Source organism: Orcinus orca, chromosome 6 (assembly GCF_937001465.1).
Source record: "Orcinus orca chromosome 6, mOrcOrc1.1, whole genome shotgun sequence".
Classification (NCBI taxonomy): Eukaryota; Metazoa; Chordata; class Mammalia; order Artiodactyla; family Delphinidae; genus Orcinus; species Orcinus orca.
Genome location: NC_064564.1, coordinates 90,404,389 through 90,421,222, shown reverse-complemented (window position 1 = coordinate 90,421,222; position 16,834 = coordinate 90,404,389). Strand labels below are relative to the sequence as shown.

Below are 16,834 nucleotides of genomic sequence, written 5' to 3'. Positions count from 1 at the left end.
AATAAACATTTTAGTTGGAATTGATCTAATACATTTCTTATGAAAGTTATTTGCTTTCTGCATTTTTAAGAGTGCCTTCAGTCTCATTTTGAGAGTAATACAATAAACCTTCTCTCAAATGAATTATTAGGGGGAGAGTATAATGAGCTCTATAATTTACTTTTTAAATGCCCTAAATGAGTTAAAGCAATCAAGAGAGAACTTCCACAAGCTCTCTTGTCCATATCCACCCACCTACTTGCCTCTGGACCCTGTATTCTCTCTGCCTTCTCTCATGTCCATGCTCCTCTTTTGTCACAGCAAAGAGCATCACCCCCTCTTGCACCTTACAGCACAATCCCTTTTGCCCCTCAAGGGAACTGTCCCAGGAATTCTCTCTCTTCTATCCTACATCAACAATTTTTCTATTTTTACTAGATCATTCCCATCATCATAAAAGCCTGCACATATATATATACTTATATTTATATATGTACTTAATTTTTCCTCTCCACCACTATTCCATTTTTGTCCTCTTTATAGCATAACTCTCTGAAGAGTTATCTCCAGTTTCTCTCTTTCCATTTTCCCTTGAAACATTAGGCTCCAATACTTCACTGAACTTACTCTCATGAAGTCACCAGTGGCCTACATGTTTCTAAAGCGAACGGTCAGTTCTCAGTCCTCATTGCATTTGAGCTGTTAGCAGCATTGACACAGCTGATAAGTGTCCCCTCCTCGAAAAATCCTTTTCACTTGGCTTCTAGAACACAACACAGCCCGCTTTATGTCTCTGGTTACTTCTCAGTTTCCTTTGCTAGTTCTTCCTCACCTGCAACACCTCCAAATGTTGAAGTGCCCTGGACTCACTCCTTGAACTTCTTCTCATCTACAATTACCATTATGATCTCCTTAAATACCCTATATAGACTTTTGGCTCCCAAACTGTACCTCCAGTCCAGACCTACTTCGTGAACTCTGGAAGATCACCACCTACCTACTTGACAACTACATTTGGATATCTATGAATTATCTCAAAATTAACATTAGCAAAACTGTACTCCTGGTGGTTCTCACCCACCTCACAACCTGATTCTTCTACAGTTTTCTTTATCTTAATTAATGACAACTCCATCCTTCCAATCGCTCAGGGAAAAAACTTTGGTGTCATCGTTATGTTTCCTTTTCCTAGCAACTATATGAGCCATCAGCAAATCCTGTCAGTGGCAGCTTCAAAATTTATCAAGATCCAACTAATTCTTCTCACCTCCACTGCTACTACCTCAGTCTAAACCATCATCAACTTTTGTCTGGTATTTGAAACAGCCTCCTAACTGGTCTTTCTGCTTCTGCTCTTGTCTCTCTGTAGTCCATTCTCAACACAACACTGAGACGAGCCTGTTAAAATGTAGGTCATGGGCTTCCCTGGTGACGCAGTGGTTGAGAGTCTGCCTGCCGATGCAGGGGACACGGGTTCGTGCCCCGGTCTGGGAAGATCCCACATGCCGCAGAGCGGCTGGGCCCCGTGAGCCATGGCCACTGAGCCTGCGCGTCCAGAGCCTGTGCTCCGCAACGGGAGAGGCCACAACAGTGAGAGGCCCGCGTACCGCAAAAAATAAATAAATAAATAAAATGTAGGTCATATCTTATAACTTCTCTGCTCAAAACCTACCAGTGGCTCTCCATCTCACGTAGAGAAGAAACAAAGTCCTTACGGTGACCTACAAAATCCTATTTTCCCCACCTCCCACTCCCCATAAGTTTTTTCTGACCTCATCTTTAACTCTCCTGCCCCTCCCTCCCTTAGCTATTTCTCAAACATACCCGGTACAGCCACACTCAAGGACACTGGACTCCTTGCTCCCTATACAGGGAATGCTCTTTACCCAGATATCCTCTTGGTCAGCTCCTTCCCTTTCTTCAACCCTTTACTCAAATATCACCTTCTCCTGGCCTCTCTAATCTAAAATTCCACCCTACTGCCATCAACCCTGACACATCTTATCTCCTTACTCTGCTTTATTTTTTCTCCTTTGCACTTAGCACTAACATCCCATTCATATTCCCTACTTATCATATTCTGTTCCCTCGATAGACTAAAAGCTACATAGTTTTGTTCACTACTATATCCCCCAGAATCTGGAATAGTGCCTGGTAAAAGTGAGTATTATGGAATGAATAAATGATTGATTGGGTGATGTTTTGTTAACATCTTTGTTCATTTATTTTAATGCATAAGAAAATATTTTAATTAGTAAGTCAAGTTTTGTGTGCAAATGTGGCTTCTAAAATATATTAAATACATTAAACACTGATCTTGCTTATATTTGTGAACTGTCTCAAAAACATTTTTTACATAATTTGAAAAGTTCAGATTTTATCTCAGCTCCTATTCAAATCAACACATATTCTTAGTTAGTGACATAATTGGGAATTTTACTGAAGTAATAAGTTACCTCCAAGCAGATTAACCAATGACCTTTATCCTTTCAAGCAGAGTGGTATCTTGGGAGATCTGCTGATAAGAAAGATGGATACCTGAACTGCTTTGTTAAACACTCACTATGCACAAGGCACAGTGCTAAACCAGATTCTCACTCATGGAGTGCGATTCAGACCCTTATCATACCATGACAGAGCTATTGTACTAGTCTTCGAAGTGGTCTCCTGGTCACTATCTCTTCCTTCCTATAGACACATTGTACCTGTTGCCAGAGCAGTATTACCAATGCAGACTTATGGTTACATCATTACTCTACTTCGAAATCTTCATGGCTCCCCTTTTCCTGTTAAATAAAATCCAGCCTCATAAAATGGACATGCAAAGCCTCTAGAGTTCAGATGCAACCTGAATATGTTTCTACTCTGCTGTCCAATCTGATTGTTATACTTACCACCCCTTGTTAAATTTTCCACCTCCTACCTTTCCTCATGATATTTGAACTGGAAGATTTATTGAGAATTCATAGCTAGGCTGGAGAAGTAGTATGATCAGCACAGAATGTAGTGGTATTATTATTGGTCCCTGTGACCCAGGCTCTAAACTACTATTAAAAGAATTTAAGATTACTTTTCTCTCTTTTTTTTCCCACAGTGCTCTGTGGGCTTACATTTAGCTCATAATCAACTTAAATACTCCAGGTCTTATTTATATGACCTTCCATCAAGCCGAGTTTTACACATTCTTAATACAGTTTGTGAATTAAATGCAATCATGTGCATTTGACCCTCTCAATATCACTACTTTTCTTTCTGAAACTATGTATCTCTTGATTTTGCCATTTTTTCCACTTCTGCTATTACCTTAGCCCTTGTCACCTTAAGGCCCTTGTGAAACAGGCAGAGAGAGAGGAAGAGAGGAAGCAAGAGGCGGAAAGGAGCATTATTCCTCACAGCTGAAACTGTGCTCAGCCACCTTCTCCTTCCAAACCATTTCCTATATAGCTAGCAGGAAAACAAAATCTTTCTAAAATCAAATCTGATGATCCTGTCCCTCCTCAGAAAAATTCTCTCGATGGCTCTCCATTAGCTTCATCGTGGCCTCAGTCCTTTTGTAACTCACTTCTCACCCTCATCTCCAGCCTTATTTCTCACCACTTACCATCATGCAGCTTGCTCTCTCTGTCTCTGGCTTTTGCACATGCATCTCCCTGTGCTGACAGCACCAAGCCCCAGCTTCTCTTCCTGGTTAACTGTAACTCCTTCTTCAAGACTCAGCTCTCGCACCTGCTCCTCTCAGAAGCCTTCCTTGTCACCCCTAGATTGTGGGTGCCCTTGCTTTCTGTTCCAATGGCACCCAATTCTACCTCCATCAGGATGCTTATTACACTGGTTTAGAATTGCCTGTTCGCTTTTCTTTCTCCCCATCACTAGACTTTGAGCTCCTTGAGAACAATGAGTGTGTCTTTCATCTCTATAACTCATACTAAGAACAGTGCCTGGTATTTGTATCAGTTTATCTTGCCAATAAAATTATTCCTGATTTTCCTTTTTCTTGTTCATCCAAGAAGAGTCCAGGGCAAGATAAAAAGGAACATGGTAGAAATCACTTCAAGCAAAAGCAAGATTTCAACACTGTAATCTTTTAGCTAACATAGTGAATATTCAAACTTGGCTATGCATTGTCATTCCATTACAAAGAATACATAGTGAAGGTGACAATAACTAAAGCTATTAATGAGATTTTTAACTTATCCTCTCTGTAAAACTGAAAATAAAAGTAATCCATCATTAATGGGGATTCTCTGAGACCCAATTTCTTGGTGCCAACTGCATAGTGAAACAAACACTGGATTTTCCAATCTGGGAAAATGAAAGACATTTAGATCCTGACTGATACGTCTTTCTGTGATAGATGAGTGCCTCAAAGACAACTGAGCATTGTTCTTTAGTCATGGCCATGCTGAATGCTATTTAACATCGATAATGAGGAATAGGTTTTACTGGAATGAGGGAGTTATATAATCTCTAAAAGATTCCTGAAGACCGCTTTTCTGAGATGATTTTAGTATATATTTACTCAGTGGTAGTCCTTCGTAGGTCCATCCAGTTAAAAGTTTATAATCATTAAGCCCCAACTATTCTTAAAATAATGAAGGGCTTCTCTTTCTACAACTTTAACTTTACTTTCCTGATCACTAAATTGACCAAATAAAATTATTTACTAATAACTGTTTTATTCCCTAGGCTATGTCAGTGTGTGTGTGTGTGTGTGTGTGTGTGTGTGTGTCTTAACAAATCTAACAGTAAATTGCTCATCAGAAACACAGTTGTAGTCACCCTTCTATTATAGTACCTAGGTAATTATCAGTTGATTAATCTGTATATTTTAATGATTTGGTTCCCTACTTCCCTAAAGAAGCAGAAAACTGTTTGAAAGTCTAAGATAACTGAGACTTCATTACTTGTTGCTAAACAGAATTCATTTTAAGTGGTAGAGTCCCACTGGGGAGAGCTAACATGAATAATTACTATTATATGCAATCTACCAAAATGAGCAGTTTCATTGCATTTAGTGACAGTAGCATCTTCAAATGTGATTTACATTTATATCTGTAATGAAAATTAGTATATTCTTCACACTTTCTGATTTTTCTGTTTCTTCTGTGGCAGCACAACTTCTTACTACTGGTATTTGCATTTATAAATTACAGAGTAATGTTTGTGGCAAGCAATGGATGAATGTGTTTCATGAAGAAACACATTCTGTATCATCCAACTCCTCATAAAAATCTTCTATGTTACAGTCCACATTTCAATTTAATTTCTTTTAATTTGAAGTAAGTCTTGAGTAGCCTCTATGAGTTTATCATAATGCAGTACTTTGTGCCTCCAACTAGAAAAGTTCTATTAAAAGACTAGGAAAAGTGACCTGGGACAGCCTTTGAAAAAATTTGAATGACATTAAATAATAATTACCATATCTGGAACATCTGTTCTATGTCAAAAGGTGTGGTATATACTTCACATGCATTATTTCTAACCCTTGCAGTAGAAATAATTTAAAAATAAAAATGTAATAACCTCCCCCATTTTGCTGATGACAAAACTGAAGCTTAGAGTTCAGTAAATTTGTGTCCAAGGACAATACTAGAAGGTGGGTGGACCAATATTCTAACACAGGTGTGTTTGATGTCAAAATGTGGGCTTTATTTCTGACACAAGGCCATAATTAAGAGTACAGAGGGGGCTTCCCTGGTGGCGCAGTGGTTGGGAGTCCGCCTGCCGGTGCAGGGGACATGGGTTCGTGCCCCGGTCCGGGGGGATCCCGCATGCCGCGGAGGAGCCTGTGCTCCGCGGCGGGAGAGGCCACAGTAGTGAGAGACCCGCGTACTGAAAAAAAAAAAAAAACAGTACAGAGGTGCCTCGAGCTCATATATTACCTCTTATTGTCTTATCTTCCCAAACTCAAGAAAAACAGAGACTGACCAAGCATTTCCCTGCCTTGTCCATAGCAGAACATATACTGACAGTGCCCTGGTTCCCAGGGTTAGGAATCAGTATATCATTCAGTTGGTAATTTTCCTTTCTTTGACTTCTGGCAGAAGCTCTCTCTAGAGCCAGAGCCAACTGTTTTTCTCTAATGACTTAGAGGGAGGTTAGCCTGAGGCTGTCCTGGGAACTGCAAGTCTATTCATCATCTTTTTCTTTATTCCATGGATGGTATCCAACACGCAGCTTAGACTGGCCTCATGCTGACAGACATGTCAATTGTTTCCACGCTAAACACTGATAACAAGATTTGGCTATTTTCTAGAATTATGAATGTAATTTTAAGCAATCATAAAAGTATATACATATGTATTATAACTTATTCCTTGCACCAAAGATAATATATTTATTGAGCTGATTTATTTGCAATTGAATGTGGTGAGCAGTAGAAATGAGACATGTTAAAGATGCTGAGAACCTTCATAGCTTGGAAATTTGTAAGAATATATAATTAACCATTTACAACAGAAAACAATTAACACATTCCTTAACTAGGAATAAAGATTTGGAGTAAGACCACAAGTCAAGCACCCAGCCCAGGTGTTAGAACCTGAGGTTGAGATCTCATTTACTCAATGAAATAGGGACTCTTGTCCTAGAAAGAGTCCAGCTTATTAATTCCTAAAGTAATTACAGGCAGTGCCTTTTGAAAAAAAATAGAGTTTCTTCTTATTAAGACAGAGAAGAAAAGATGAGCACCGCTTCCAGACTTTGGCCTCACCTCTCCTCCTCACTTTTTGCCTTTGCTCCTCTTTGGCAGGTTTCTAGCCAACACCACTTTCAGAGGCCTCAGTGGTTCCATCAAAGTAAAAGGTTCCACTATCATCAGCTCAGAAAACAACTTTTTCATCTGGAATCTGCAACATGACCCCCTGGGAAAGCCAATGTGGACACGCTTGGGCAGCTGGCAGCAGGGGAAGATTATCATGGACTATGGAATATGGCCAGAGCAAGCCCAGAGGCACAAAACCCACTTCCAACACCCAAGTAAGCTACACTTGCGAGTGGTTACTTTGATCGAACATCCATTTGTCTTCACACGGGAGGTAGATAATGAAGGCTTGTGCCCTGCTGGCCAACTCTGTCTAGACCCCATGACTAATGATTCTTCCATACTGGACAGCCTTTTTAGCAGCCTTCATAGCAGTAATGATACAGTGCCCATCAAATTCAAGAAGTGCTGCTATGGATATTGCATTGATCTGCTGGAAAAGCTAGCAGAAGACATGAACTTTGACTTTGATCTCTATATTGTTGGGGATGGCAAATATGGAGGCTGGAAAAATGGGCACTGGACTGGGCTGGTGGGTGAACTCCTCAGTGGGTCAGCCCACATGGCAGTCACTTCCTTCAGCATCAATACTGCACGAAGCCAGGTGATAGATTTCACCAGTCCTTTCTTCTCCACCAGCTTGGGCATCTTAGTGAGGACCCGAGACACAGCAGCTCCCATTGGAGCCTTCATGTGGCCACTCCATTGGACAATGTGGCTGGGGATTTTTGTGGCTCTGCACATCACTGCCATCTTCCTCACTCTCTATGAATGGAAGAGCCCCTTTGGTATGACTCCCAAGGGGCGGAACAGAAGTAAAGTTTTCTCCTTCTCTTCAGCCTTGAATGTCTGTTATGCCCTCTTGTTTGGTAGAACAGCAGCCATCAAACCCCCAAAATGCTGGACTGGAAGGTTTCTGATGAACCTTTGGGCCATTTTCTGTATGTTTTGCCTTTCTACATATACAGCGAATTTGGCTGCTGTCATGGTAGGTGAGAAGATCTATGAAGAGCTTTCTGGAATACATGACCCTAAGGTAATACTTCTTTTAACTCTAGATTTCCTAATTGTCAATTTTAACTCCATATATTGTATTTTATGCTGTAGTATGTCTATATTCTTTCATCTAACAGAAGAATATTCTCTGAACCATCCATAGAGACTAGTCCAAAAAAGCCTGTTGCCTGGATGCACTAAATATTTCATTGTTTTATTAAATGAAACAAAAAGAGTGAGGGATGCTTTTAGGAGATGTTTGTTCCAGAGAAAGTCCTTCTGGTAGAAACATCTATTTGTGCAGTTTTTCCTTTGTTAGTTAACCATCTGGCAGAATAGCTATCAGGGAATAGTCTTACAAAGTATTTTCACCTAAAGTAAACTTCAAAATGAATTGAGTACTTCTCTTGGGAATTAATGGAAATAAATAGTAAGGTCCATATTCTAAATTGTAAAGAAACTTTTTTTCACCATGAAAAATTGTAAAATGGAAAGAACTAACATTTTATCATAAGCACTCAGAGTCGGATGCTAGAAAACTCAATGGGTATAGACAAGGAGTACTGAGCTAACTGAGGTGGCAAGGTTAGCTAGGAACAGGGTGTCCTTATAGAGTAAGGAAAACTGATCACCTTGGGGTTGGAGGAGTGTGCCAGCAGTCACATTACAACGTCCAAGAACATTCAAGAAAATTGTATCTATTCTAGGCCTCCTTTGATATCCTAGACATCTGACTGTAAGGGTAGAAGGGAGGAAGGGGGTGAAGTTCAGGTAAGCAGGTAAAGCAGTGGTGATACTTGAGTAAGGACAGCCATGTCTATGTTCTCTCTGGATTGAAACAAGACCTCTTTTGTGACTGGGAGTATGGAGAACTTGGTCCAACCTGGTGGGAGTAGAGAGGAGGGGGTTGTCAGGGCTCAAAGCAATTAGAATAGGACTCCAGGGAGTACTACAGTCCCAATGGGGAACAGAATGCAGATCCAGAGCAGAAGTGTATACCAATGTGTAAGACCCATCTAGGAGAGACTGGAGAAAGCTGCAATTCAGTGGGCATCCCCAGGACACAATGTGTTTAAAGCAACTTGAGCTAAGCTGAGCGTTTCAAACAGTGAAACATTCACCATGCCTTTTCAAATATCCCTTTTCACATCAAATCTCATGGTATTGAACCGTTTACTACATATTTTTATCATGTAGTGTAATTTAAAATTAATTACACAGAGCATGAACAAATAGGACATTTACAACTGTCTTTGTTAAATGATGGAGTGGCCCAGAAGGCTGGTGGCAGCTTTAGAGGATTCTCATAAATGGTTTGGATTAGGATATGGTCTGTTTTGCAAACAAATGAACATGAGAAATTTGACCCATATACTGAAAACCTCCTCGTAAGAGGCGTGAACCTCATGAAAAGATTCAACAAACAATGGGTCATTGACTAGGCAATGAATTGCATCACTTCTTATTGTGCACTCAGGACTTTAGGTTATCAGCTGGAGTTTAGTGAACACAAATAAGTTGTGTAGTATAAATACATGTGTTATCCTGAAGAGAGATTTTGGTGATGCTTCAGCATTCACACTGCACTGGTATTAGCAGCCTCTATTTATTCTTTGCCCCAAGAGGCCTATAGATCTCCCAAAGGTTCACCATCTTAAAAGAAACTTACTCGAATTTTCTTGCAAGAGTCTTGCAATGTGATGCTTAAATTACAAACTAGACTTGGAAACCATTCAATCCAATCGAGTATAAGAAACAATCTAATATATATGCCTGTTGTTGTGAAGATTCCAGACCATTATTGTACGTAAAAAGATGAACACAATACTGACTAGAGTTTCATTAATCAGAACCAAAGATTACCAAAATTGTTATGGATGTTACACGTGAGAAACCTGAAGTAATGATTATTTTAGGGATTAGAAAGAATGCATAAAGATAAACCATACACAGAAGTAAAAGTTTTTTTAAACAAAAAGAAACAACCATTCCAACCCCAAGTCCACCAGAATAAAAAGGTGACATTTTTGTAATCTAACACAGCCCACAGGACAGAGTGAGAGGAAATGGACAATGTTAACTTTGTGTTACATCTAGTAAGGTCTTAAAGAAGTGGGACAAGCCTAAATCTAAAACATTTTCAACTTTAGATAATAAATGAAGATCCACTAAGGTTCCCAAAAATGTATTTCTCTTTCCTAATGTTGTTTCTATATTAAAGTCTCTCACTTTTTTTTTTTTCATATAAAGACACCCAGATTATTTGATTAAGCAATGCTCGACATCTGGGCTTTTGGCAAATAATGTTGGTGACAGAATTGTTCAGTTTTCATCCAGATGTATGGTATTATGCAGATGACATAATGTCCTCACCTTCCCATGGAGAGGTATGATCAAAATAATTTCCATACCCTTTCAGTCACTCAGCATTCATTCTTAAGTATATTCCACTCACTCACATGAGCTCTTTTCTCTCCTACCAATGCTCAAATCTTTGAGTGACTCTATCCTTTTTTTACACTAAATGATGTGGAGAAATTCAGAAGTGAATAAGTCAAGTAGGGGAGAAAAGATAAAAAAGATAAAAACACAAGGAGAAATAACTCAGAAAGTTATAAGTGTTCATAGGATTGAAAATTAGTACAGCCACTATGAAAACAGTCTGGAGGTCCTCAAAAAACTAAAAGTAGAACTACAAAAAATAAAGTTATAAGCATGCCAAAGTTTAGAAACAAATATGTAAAAGTTCAAGGAAAGTGTGATCACCTTCAAGGGAAGGCTTAATTAATAAGATAAAATGTGTGCTTATTCTTGAAGAAGACTTGGAATTTGGACATGTGCATCAAGGAAAGAAGAATGGACATTCCAAGCAAAAGAACAGAATGAACTACTTGGAGGTGGAAAGTATAAGGCACAGTCAGGATATCTTCAGGAGTTCTCTTTAGTCACAGCATGAAAGGAAAGAGAAGATCCAAGTCTGAAAAGTAAGTTCGGTTGAGATATCACAGGATCTTTGACATCAGGCTAAGGAAAGTGAATACTTGACACTAGAGGTCCATTGACATTTTTGAACAGTGGAATAGCACAGAGAAGCAGAATCCATTTAAGATGGTTTTTTTGGCAGCAGCACGTAAACACGATTAGAAGAGGAAGACAGTGGACAGAGTTGAAGTTATAGCTACTGTCACTAATAAAAAGAAGAAAGAGTCAAGAAACATTGCGGTGACCAGGTCAGTAGGACTTGGCAATTAATTGGATATGAGTGGCAACGAAGAGTCACACTTTCAAAGTTGCAGGCCCGAGTGTCTGAGGGGATGGTACCATTCAAGGAAGCAGAAAAGGCAGTTTAAGAGCTAGAAAATATGATGATCAGGTCAGTTTCATACTGGGCATCTTAAAAGCTGTATTGGACATCCAGGTGAAATCCACCAGGCATTGGGAAACATGGAGCCAGAGTTCAGGAGTGACACTGAAGCTGGTGGGAATCTTGGGCAGAGAGGTGACACTGCGTATTAAAACACTGGGGGAGTATGAGACCCCAAGGGAGAAGGCAGTAGGGAGAAAAATTACTGTCTGAGGAGAAGCAGCAGGCATAAAGCTGGAATATGGGTTTGTGGAGAGATAAGGTGTAGAAGGTGAGGAGAAAAAAGTGCCCTGAAGCGAAGTCATGCAGGCCCTTGAATGCCTCTCTGTACATTGAATTTTAACTTTTTGAGATAAAGAGTGACATTATCCCATCTGCCAAGGCAGTTATCAAATAGGACAAAGGCTAATCAGTGCCCAGTCCAAACCATGAGAATTAGCATGTGTGTGTCTTTGAATGTCTGATGAAACTGGGTTTATGTGGTTTGCTTTTTTCCGGTATTTTTCAAGATTCCATTTTCATAGCATGTTAGCTGAGGAGTGAAAAGGTATCATTTACATAGAAGTCACAGATCTCCTGTGGTTCTCTTGGGATATTTGTTTTTCCATGTAAGGTAAAAATCTCCTACATCTGAATGAGAGGTGATTTATGTGGAATGTTGGTCACACTCTGAAAATTCTTCTGCCCCTTACTCACAGTCTCATTTATTTTCATATCTTTTCATCCCCCTCAATTACTGGGTATCAAGACAGGTCCCATTGTACTATGCTGCCATTTTCATTCCATTTTCCCACAGCTCATTTAATTCACCCCAGGCAAATTTCCCTGTGCCTCCACATTAATGCTCTTGAACACCGGCCTCTTTCCCTTCTCTAACTCTTCTTTAGTTATCTTGGGATAATCTCCTCATGTCTTCCTGTTATATTGTGTGCCTGAAAACTTTGAGAATAACAACTCCCAGACTTCCCTAGAAGAATTTTATTAAGAAATGTGCTCCTGGAGGACCTTCAAGATGGCAGAGGAGTAAGACGTGGAGATCACCTTCCTCCCCACATATACATCAAAAATACATCTACATGTGGAACAACTCCTACAGAACACCTACTGAATGCTGGCAGAAGACCTCAGACTTCCCAAAAGGCAAGAAACTCCCAAGTACCTGGGTAGGGCAAAAGAAAAAACAAAAAAAACAGAGACAAAAGAATAGGGACGGGACATGCACCACTGGGAGGGAGCTGTGAAGGAGGAAAAGTTTCCACACAACAGGAAGCCCCTTCACTGGTGGAGACAGGTGGGTGGGGGGAAAGCTTTGGAGCCAGAGAGGAGAGCACAGCAACAGGGGTGCAGAGGGCAAAGCAGAGAGATTCCTGCACAGAGCATCGGTGCCGACCAGCACTCACCGCCTGAGACGCTTCTCTGCTCCCCCCCTGGGGCAGGTGGGGGCTGGGAGCTGAGGCTTGGGCTTCAGAGGTCAGATCTCAGGAAGAGGACTGGGGTTGGCTGCATGAACACAGCCTGAAGGGGGCTAGTGCGCCACAGCTAGTCGGGAGGGAGTCCGGGAAAAAGTCTGGAACTGCCTAAGAGTCAAGAGACCATTGTTTCGGGGTGCGTGAGGAGAGGGGATTCCTTCCTAGTCTGCACACAGAAGGCAGAACACCGCCTAAACAAGCTCCTGAGATGGGCACGAGTCGCGGCTATCAGCGCGGACACCAGAGACAGGCATGAAAATGCTAAGGCTGCTGCTGCTGCAGCCACCAAGAAGCCTGTGTGCAAGCACAGGTCACTATCCACACCTCCCCTCCCGGGATCCTGTGCAGCCCGCCACTGCCAGGGTCCCGTGATCCAGGGACAACTTCCTCAGGAGAACACATGGCACACCTCAGGCTGTCGGCAATATCAGGCCAGACTCTGCTGCCACAGGCTCGCCCCGCATTCCATACCCCTCCCTCCCCCCACCACCAGCCTGAGTGAGCCAGAGCCCCCTAATCAGCCTCTCCTTTAACCCCCTCCCGTCTGGGTGAAGAACAGACGCCACAGGGCAACTTACATGCAAAGGCGGGGCCAAATCCAAAGCTAAACTCCAGGAGCTGTGTGAACAAAGAAGAGAAAGGGAAATTCCTCCATGCAGCCTCAGGAGCAGCAGATTAAATCTCCACAGTCAACTTGATGTACCCTGCATCTGTGGAATTCCTGAATAGATAACAAATCATCCCAAAATTGACGCAGTGGACTTTGGGAGCAACTGTAGACTTTGGGTTTGCTGTATGCGACTAATTTCTAATTTATATGTTTCTCTTAGTTTAGTTTTTAGGGCTTGTTATCATTGGTGGATTTGTTTATTGGTTTTGTTGCTCTATTTTTTTAATTACTTTTTTTATTTTTTAGTTTAATAATTTTTTTATTTTAATAACCTTATTTTATTTCATTTTATTTTATTTATTTATTTTTCTCCCTTTTCTTCTGACCCGTATGGCTGACAGAGTCTTTGTACTCCTGCTGGGTGTCAGGCCAAAGTCTCAGAGGTGGGAGAGCCGAGTTCAGGACACTGGACCACCAGAGACCTCCCGGGCCCACATAATATCAATTGGTGAAAGCTCTCCCAGAGATCTCCATCTCAACATTAAGATCCAGCTCCACTCAACGACCAGCAAGCTCCAGTGCTGGACACCCCATGTGAAACAACTAGCAAGATAGCAACACAACCCCACCCATTAACAGACAGACTGCCTAAAATCATAAGTTCACAGACACTCCAAAACACACCACCAGACAAGGTACTGCCCACCACAAAGACAAGATCCAGCCCCACCCACCAGAACACAGGCACCAGTCCCCTGCACCAGGATGCCTACACAACCCACTGAACCAACCTTACCCACTGGGGGCAGACACCAAAAACAACAGGTACTATGAACCTGCAGCGTGCAAAAAGGAGACCCCAAACACAGTAAGTTAAGCAAAATGAGATGACAGAGAAATACGGAGCAGTTGAAGGAGCAAGGTAAAAACCCACCAGGCCAAATAAATGAAGAGGAAATAGGCAGTCTACCTGAAAAAGAATTCAGAGTAATGATAGTAAAGATGATCCAAAATCTTGGAAATAGAATGGAGAAAACACAAGAAATGTTTAACAAGGAACTAGAAGAACTAAAGAGCAAACAAACAATGATGAACAACACAATAAATGAAATTAAAAATTTTCTAGAAGGAACCAACAGCAGAATAACTGAGGCAGAAGAATGGATAAGTGACCTGGAAGATAAAATACTGGAAATAACTACTGCAGAGCAGAATAAAGAAAAAAGAATGAAAAGAATTGAGGACAGTCTCAGAGACCTCTGGGACAACATTAAACACACCAACATTTGAATTATAGGGGTCCCAGAAGAGGAAGAGAAAAAGAAAGAGACTGAGAAAATATTTGAAGAGATTATAGTTGAAAACTTCCCTAATATGGGAAAGGAAATAGTCGATCAAGTGCAGGAAACAGAGACAGTCCCATACAGGATAAATCCAAGGAGAAACATGCCAAGACACATATTAATCAAACTGTCAAAAATTAAATACAAAGAAAAAATATTGAAAGCAGCAAGGGAAAAGCAACAAATAACATACAAGGGAATCCCCATAAGGTTAACAACTGATCTTTCAGCAGAAACTCTGAAAGCCAGAGGGAGTGGCAGGACATATTTAAAGTGACAAAAGGGAAAAACCTATACCAAGATTAGTCTACCCAGCAGGATCTCATTCAGATTCCATGGAGGAATTAAAACCTTTACAGACAAGCAAAAGCTAAGAGAATTCAGCACCACCAATCCAGCTTTACAACAAATGCTAAAGGAACTTCTCTAGGCAGGAAACACAAAGGAAGGAAAAGACCTACAATAACAAACCCAAAGAAATTAAGAAACTGGTAATAGGAACATACATATTGATAATTACCTTAAATGTAAATGGTTTAAATGCTCCAACCAAAAGATACAGACTCGCTGAATGGGTACAAAAGCAAGACGCATATATATGCTGTCCACAGGAGACCCACTTCAGACCTAGGGAAACACACAGACTGAAGTGAGGGGATGGAAAAAGATATTCCATTAAAATGGAAATCCAAAGAAAGCTGGAGTAGCAATTACCATATCAGACAAAATACACTTTAAAATAAAGACTATTACAAGAGACAAAGAAGGACACTACATAATGATCAAATGATCAATCCAAGAAGAAGATATAACAATTGTAAATATTTATGCACCCAACATAGGAGCACCTCAACTTAAGGCAAATGCTAACAGCCATAAAAGGGGAAATCAACAGTAACACAATCATAGTAGGAGATGTTAACACCCCACTTTCACCAAAGGACAGATCATCCAAAATGAAAATAAATAAGGAAACACAAGCTTTAAATAACACATTAAACAAGATGGACTTAATTGATATTTATATGACATTCCATCCAAAAACAACAGAATACACTTTCTTCTCAAGTGCTCATGGAACATTCTCCAGGATAGATCATATCTTGGGTCACAAGTCAAGCCTCAGTAAATTTAAGAAAACTGAAATCATATCAAGTACCTTTTCCGACCACAATGCTATGAGACTAGATATCAATTACAGGAAAAAATCTGTAAAAAATACAAACACATGGAGGCTAAACAATACACTACTAAATAACCAAGAGATCACTGAAGAAATCAAAGGGGAAATAAAAAAAATACCTAGAAAAAAATGACAATGAAAACACGACGGCCCAAAACCTATGGGATGCAGCAAAAGCAGTTTAAGAGGGAAGTTTATAGCAATACAATCCTGTCTCAAGAAACAAGAAAAATCTCAAATAATCAACCTAACCTTACACCTAAAGCAATTAGAGAAAGAAGAACCAAAAAAAAAAAAAAAAAACCCTAAGTTAGCAAAAGGAAAGAAATCATAAAGACCAGATTAGAAATAAATGAAAAAGAAATAAAGGAAACAATAGCAAAGATCAATAAAACTAAAAGCTGGTTCTTTGAGAAGATAAACAAAATTGATAATCCATTAGCCAGAATCATCAAGAAAAGAAGGGAGAAGACTCAAATCAACAGAATTAGAAATGAAAAAGGAGAAGTAACAACTGACACTGCAGAAATACAAAGGATCATGAGAGATTACTACAAGCAACTCTATGCCAATAAAATGGACAACCTGGAAGAAATGGAAAAATTCTTAGAAAAGCACAACCTTCCGAGACTGAACAAGGAAGAAATAGAAATTATAAACAGACCAATCACAAGCACTGAAATTGAAACTTTGATTAAAAATCTTCCAACAAACAAAAGCCCAGGACCAGATGGCTTCACAGGTGAATTCTATCAAACATTTAGAGAAGAGCTAAAACCCATCCTTCTCAAGCTCTTCCAAAATATAGCAGAGGAAGAACACTCCCAAACTCACTTTACCAGGCCACCATCACCCTGATACCAAAACCAGACAAAGATGTCACAAAAAAAGAAAACTACAAGCCAATATCACTCATGAACATAGATGTGAAAATCCTCAACAAAATACTAGCAAACAGAATCCAACAACACATTAAAAGGATCACACACCATGATCAAGTGGGGTTTATCACAGGAATGCAAGGATTCTTCAATACACGCAAATCAATCAATGTGATACACCATATTAACAAACTGAAGGATAAAAACCATATGATCATCTCAAGATATGCAGAAAAAGCTTTCAAC

General features: G+C 40.1%; 1 protein-coding gene and 1 long non-coding RNA gene across 2 annotated transcripts in view; one reads left to right on the top strand and one right to left on the bottom strand.

Annotated features, from left to right (window-relative positions):
• GRIN3A (glutamate ionotropic receptor NMDA type subunit 3A) overlaps positions 1-16,834 on the top strand; it is a 154,417-nt gene that overhangs the window by 54,420 nt on the left and 83,163 nt on the right. The window contains exon 3 of the mRNA XM_049710950.1: positions 6,731-7,778. Coding sequence (XP_049566907.1) covers positions 6,731-7,778 — 1,048 coding nt within the window. The remainder of the gene's footprint in view (positions 1-6,730; positions 7,779-16,834) is intronic.
• The window catches only part of LOC125964663 (uncharacterized), a 104,810-nt gene that overhangs the window by 28,984 nt on the left and 58,992 nt on the right, over positions 1-16,834 (bottom strand). The gene's annotated exons all lie outside the window — the stretch shown is intronic.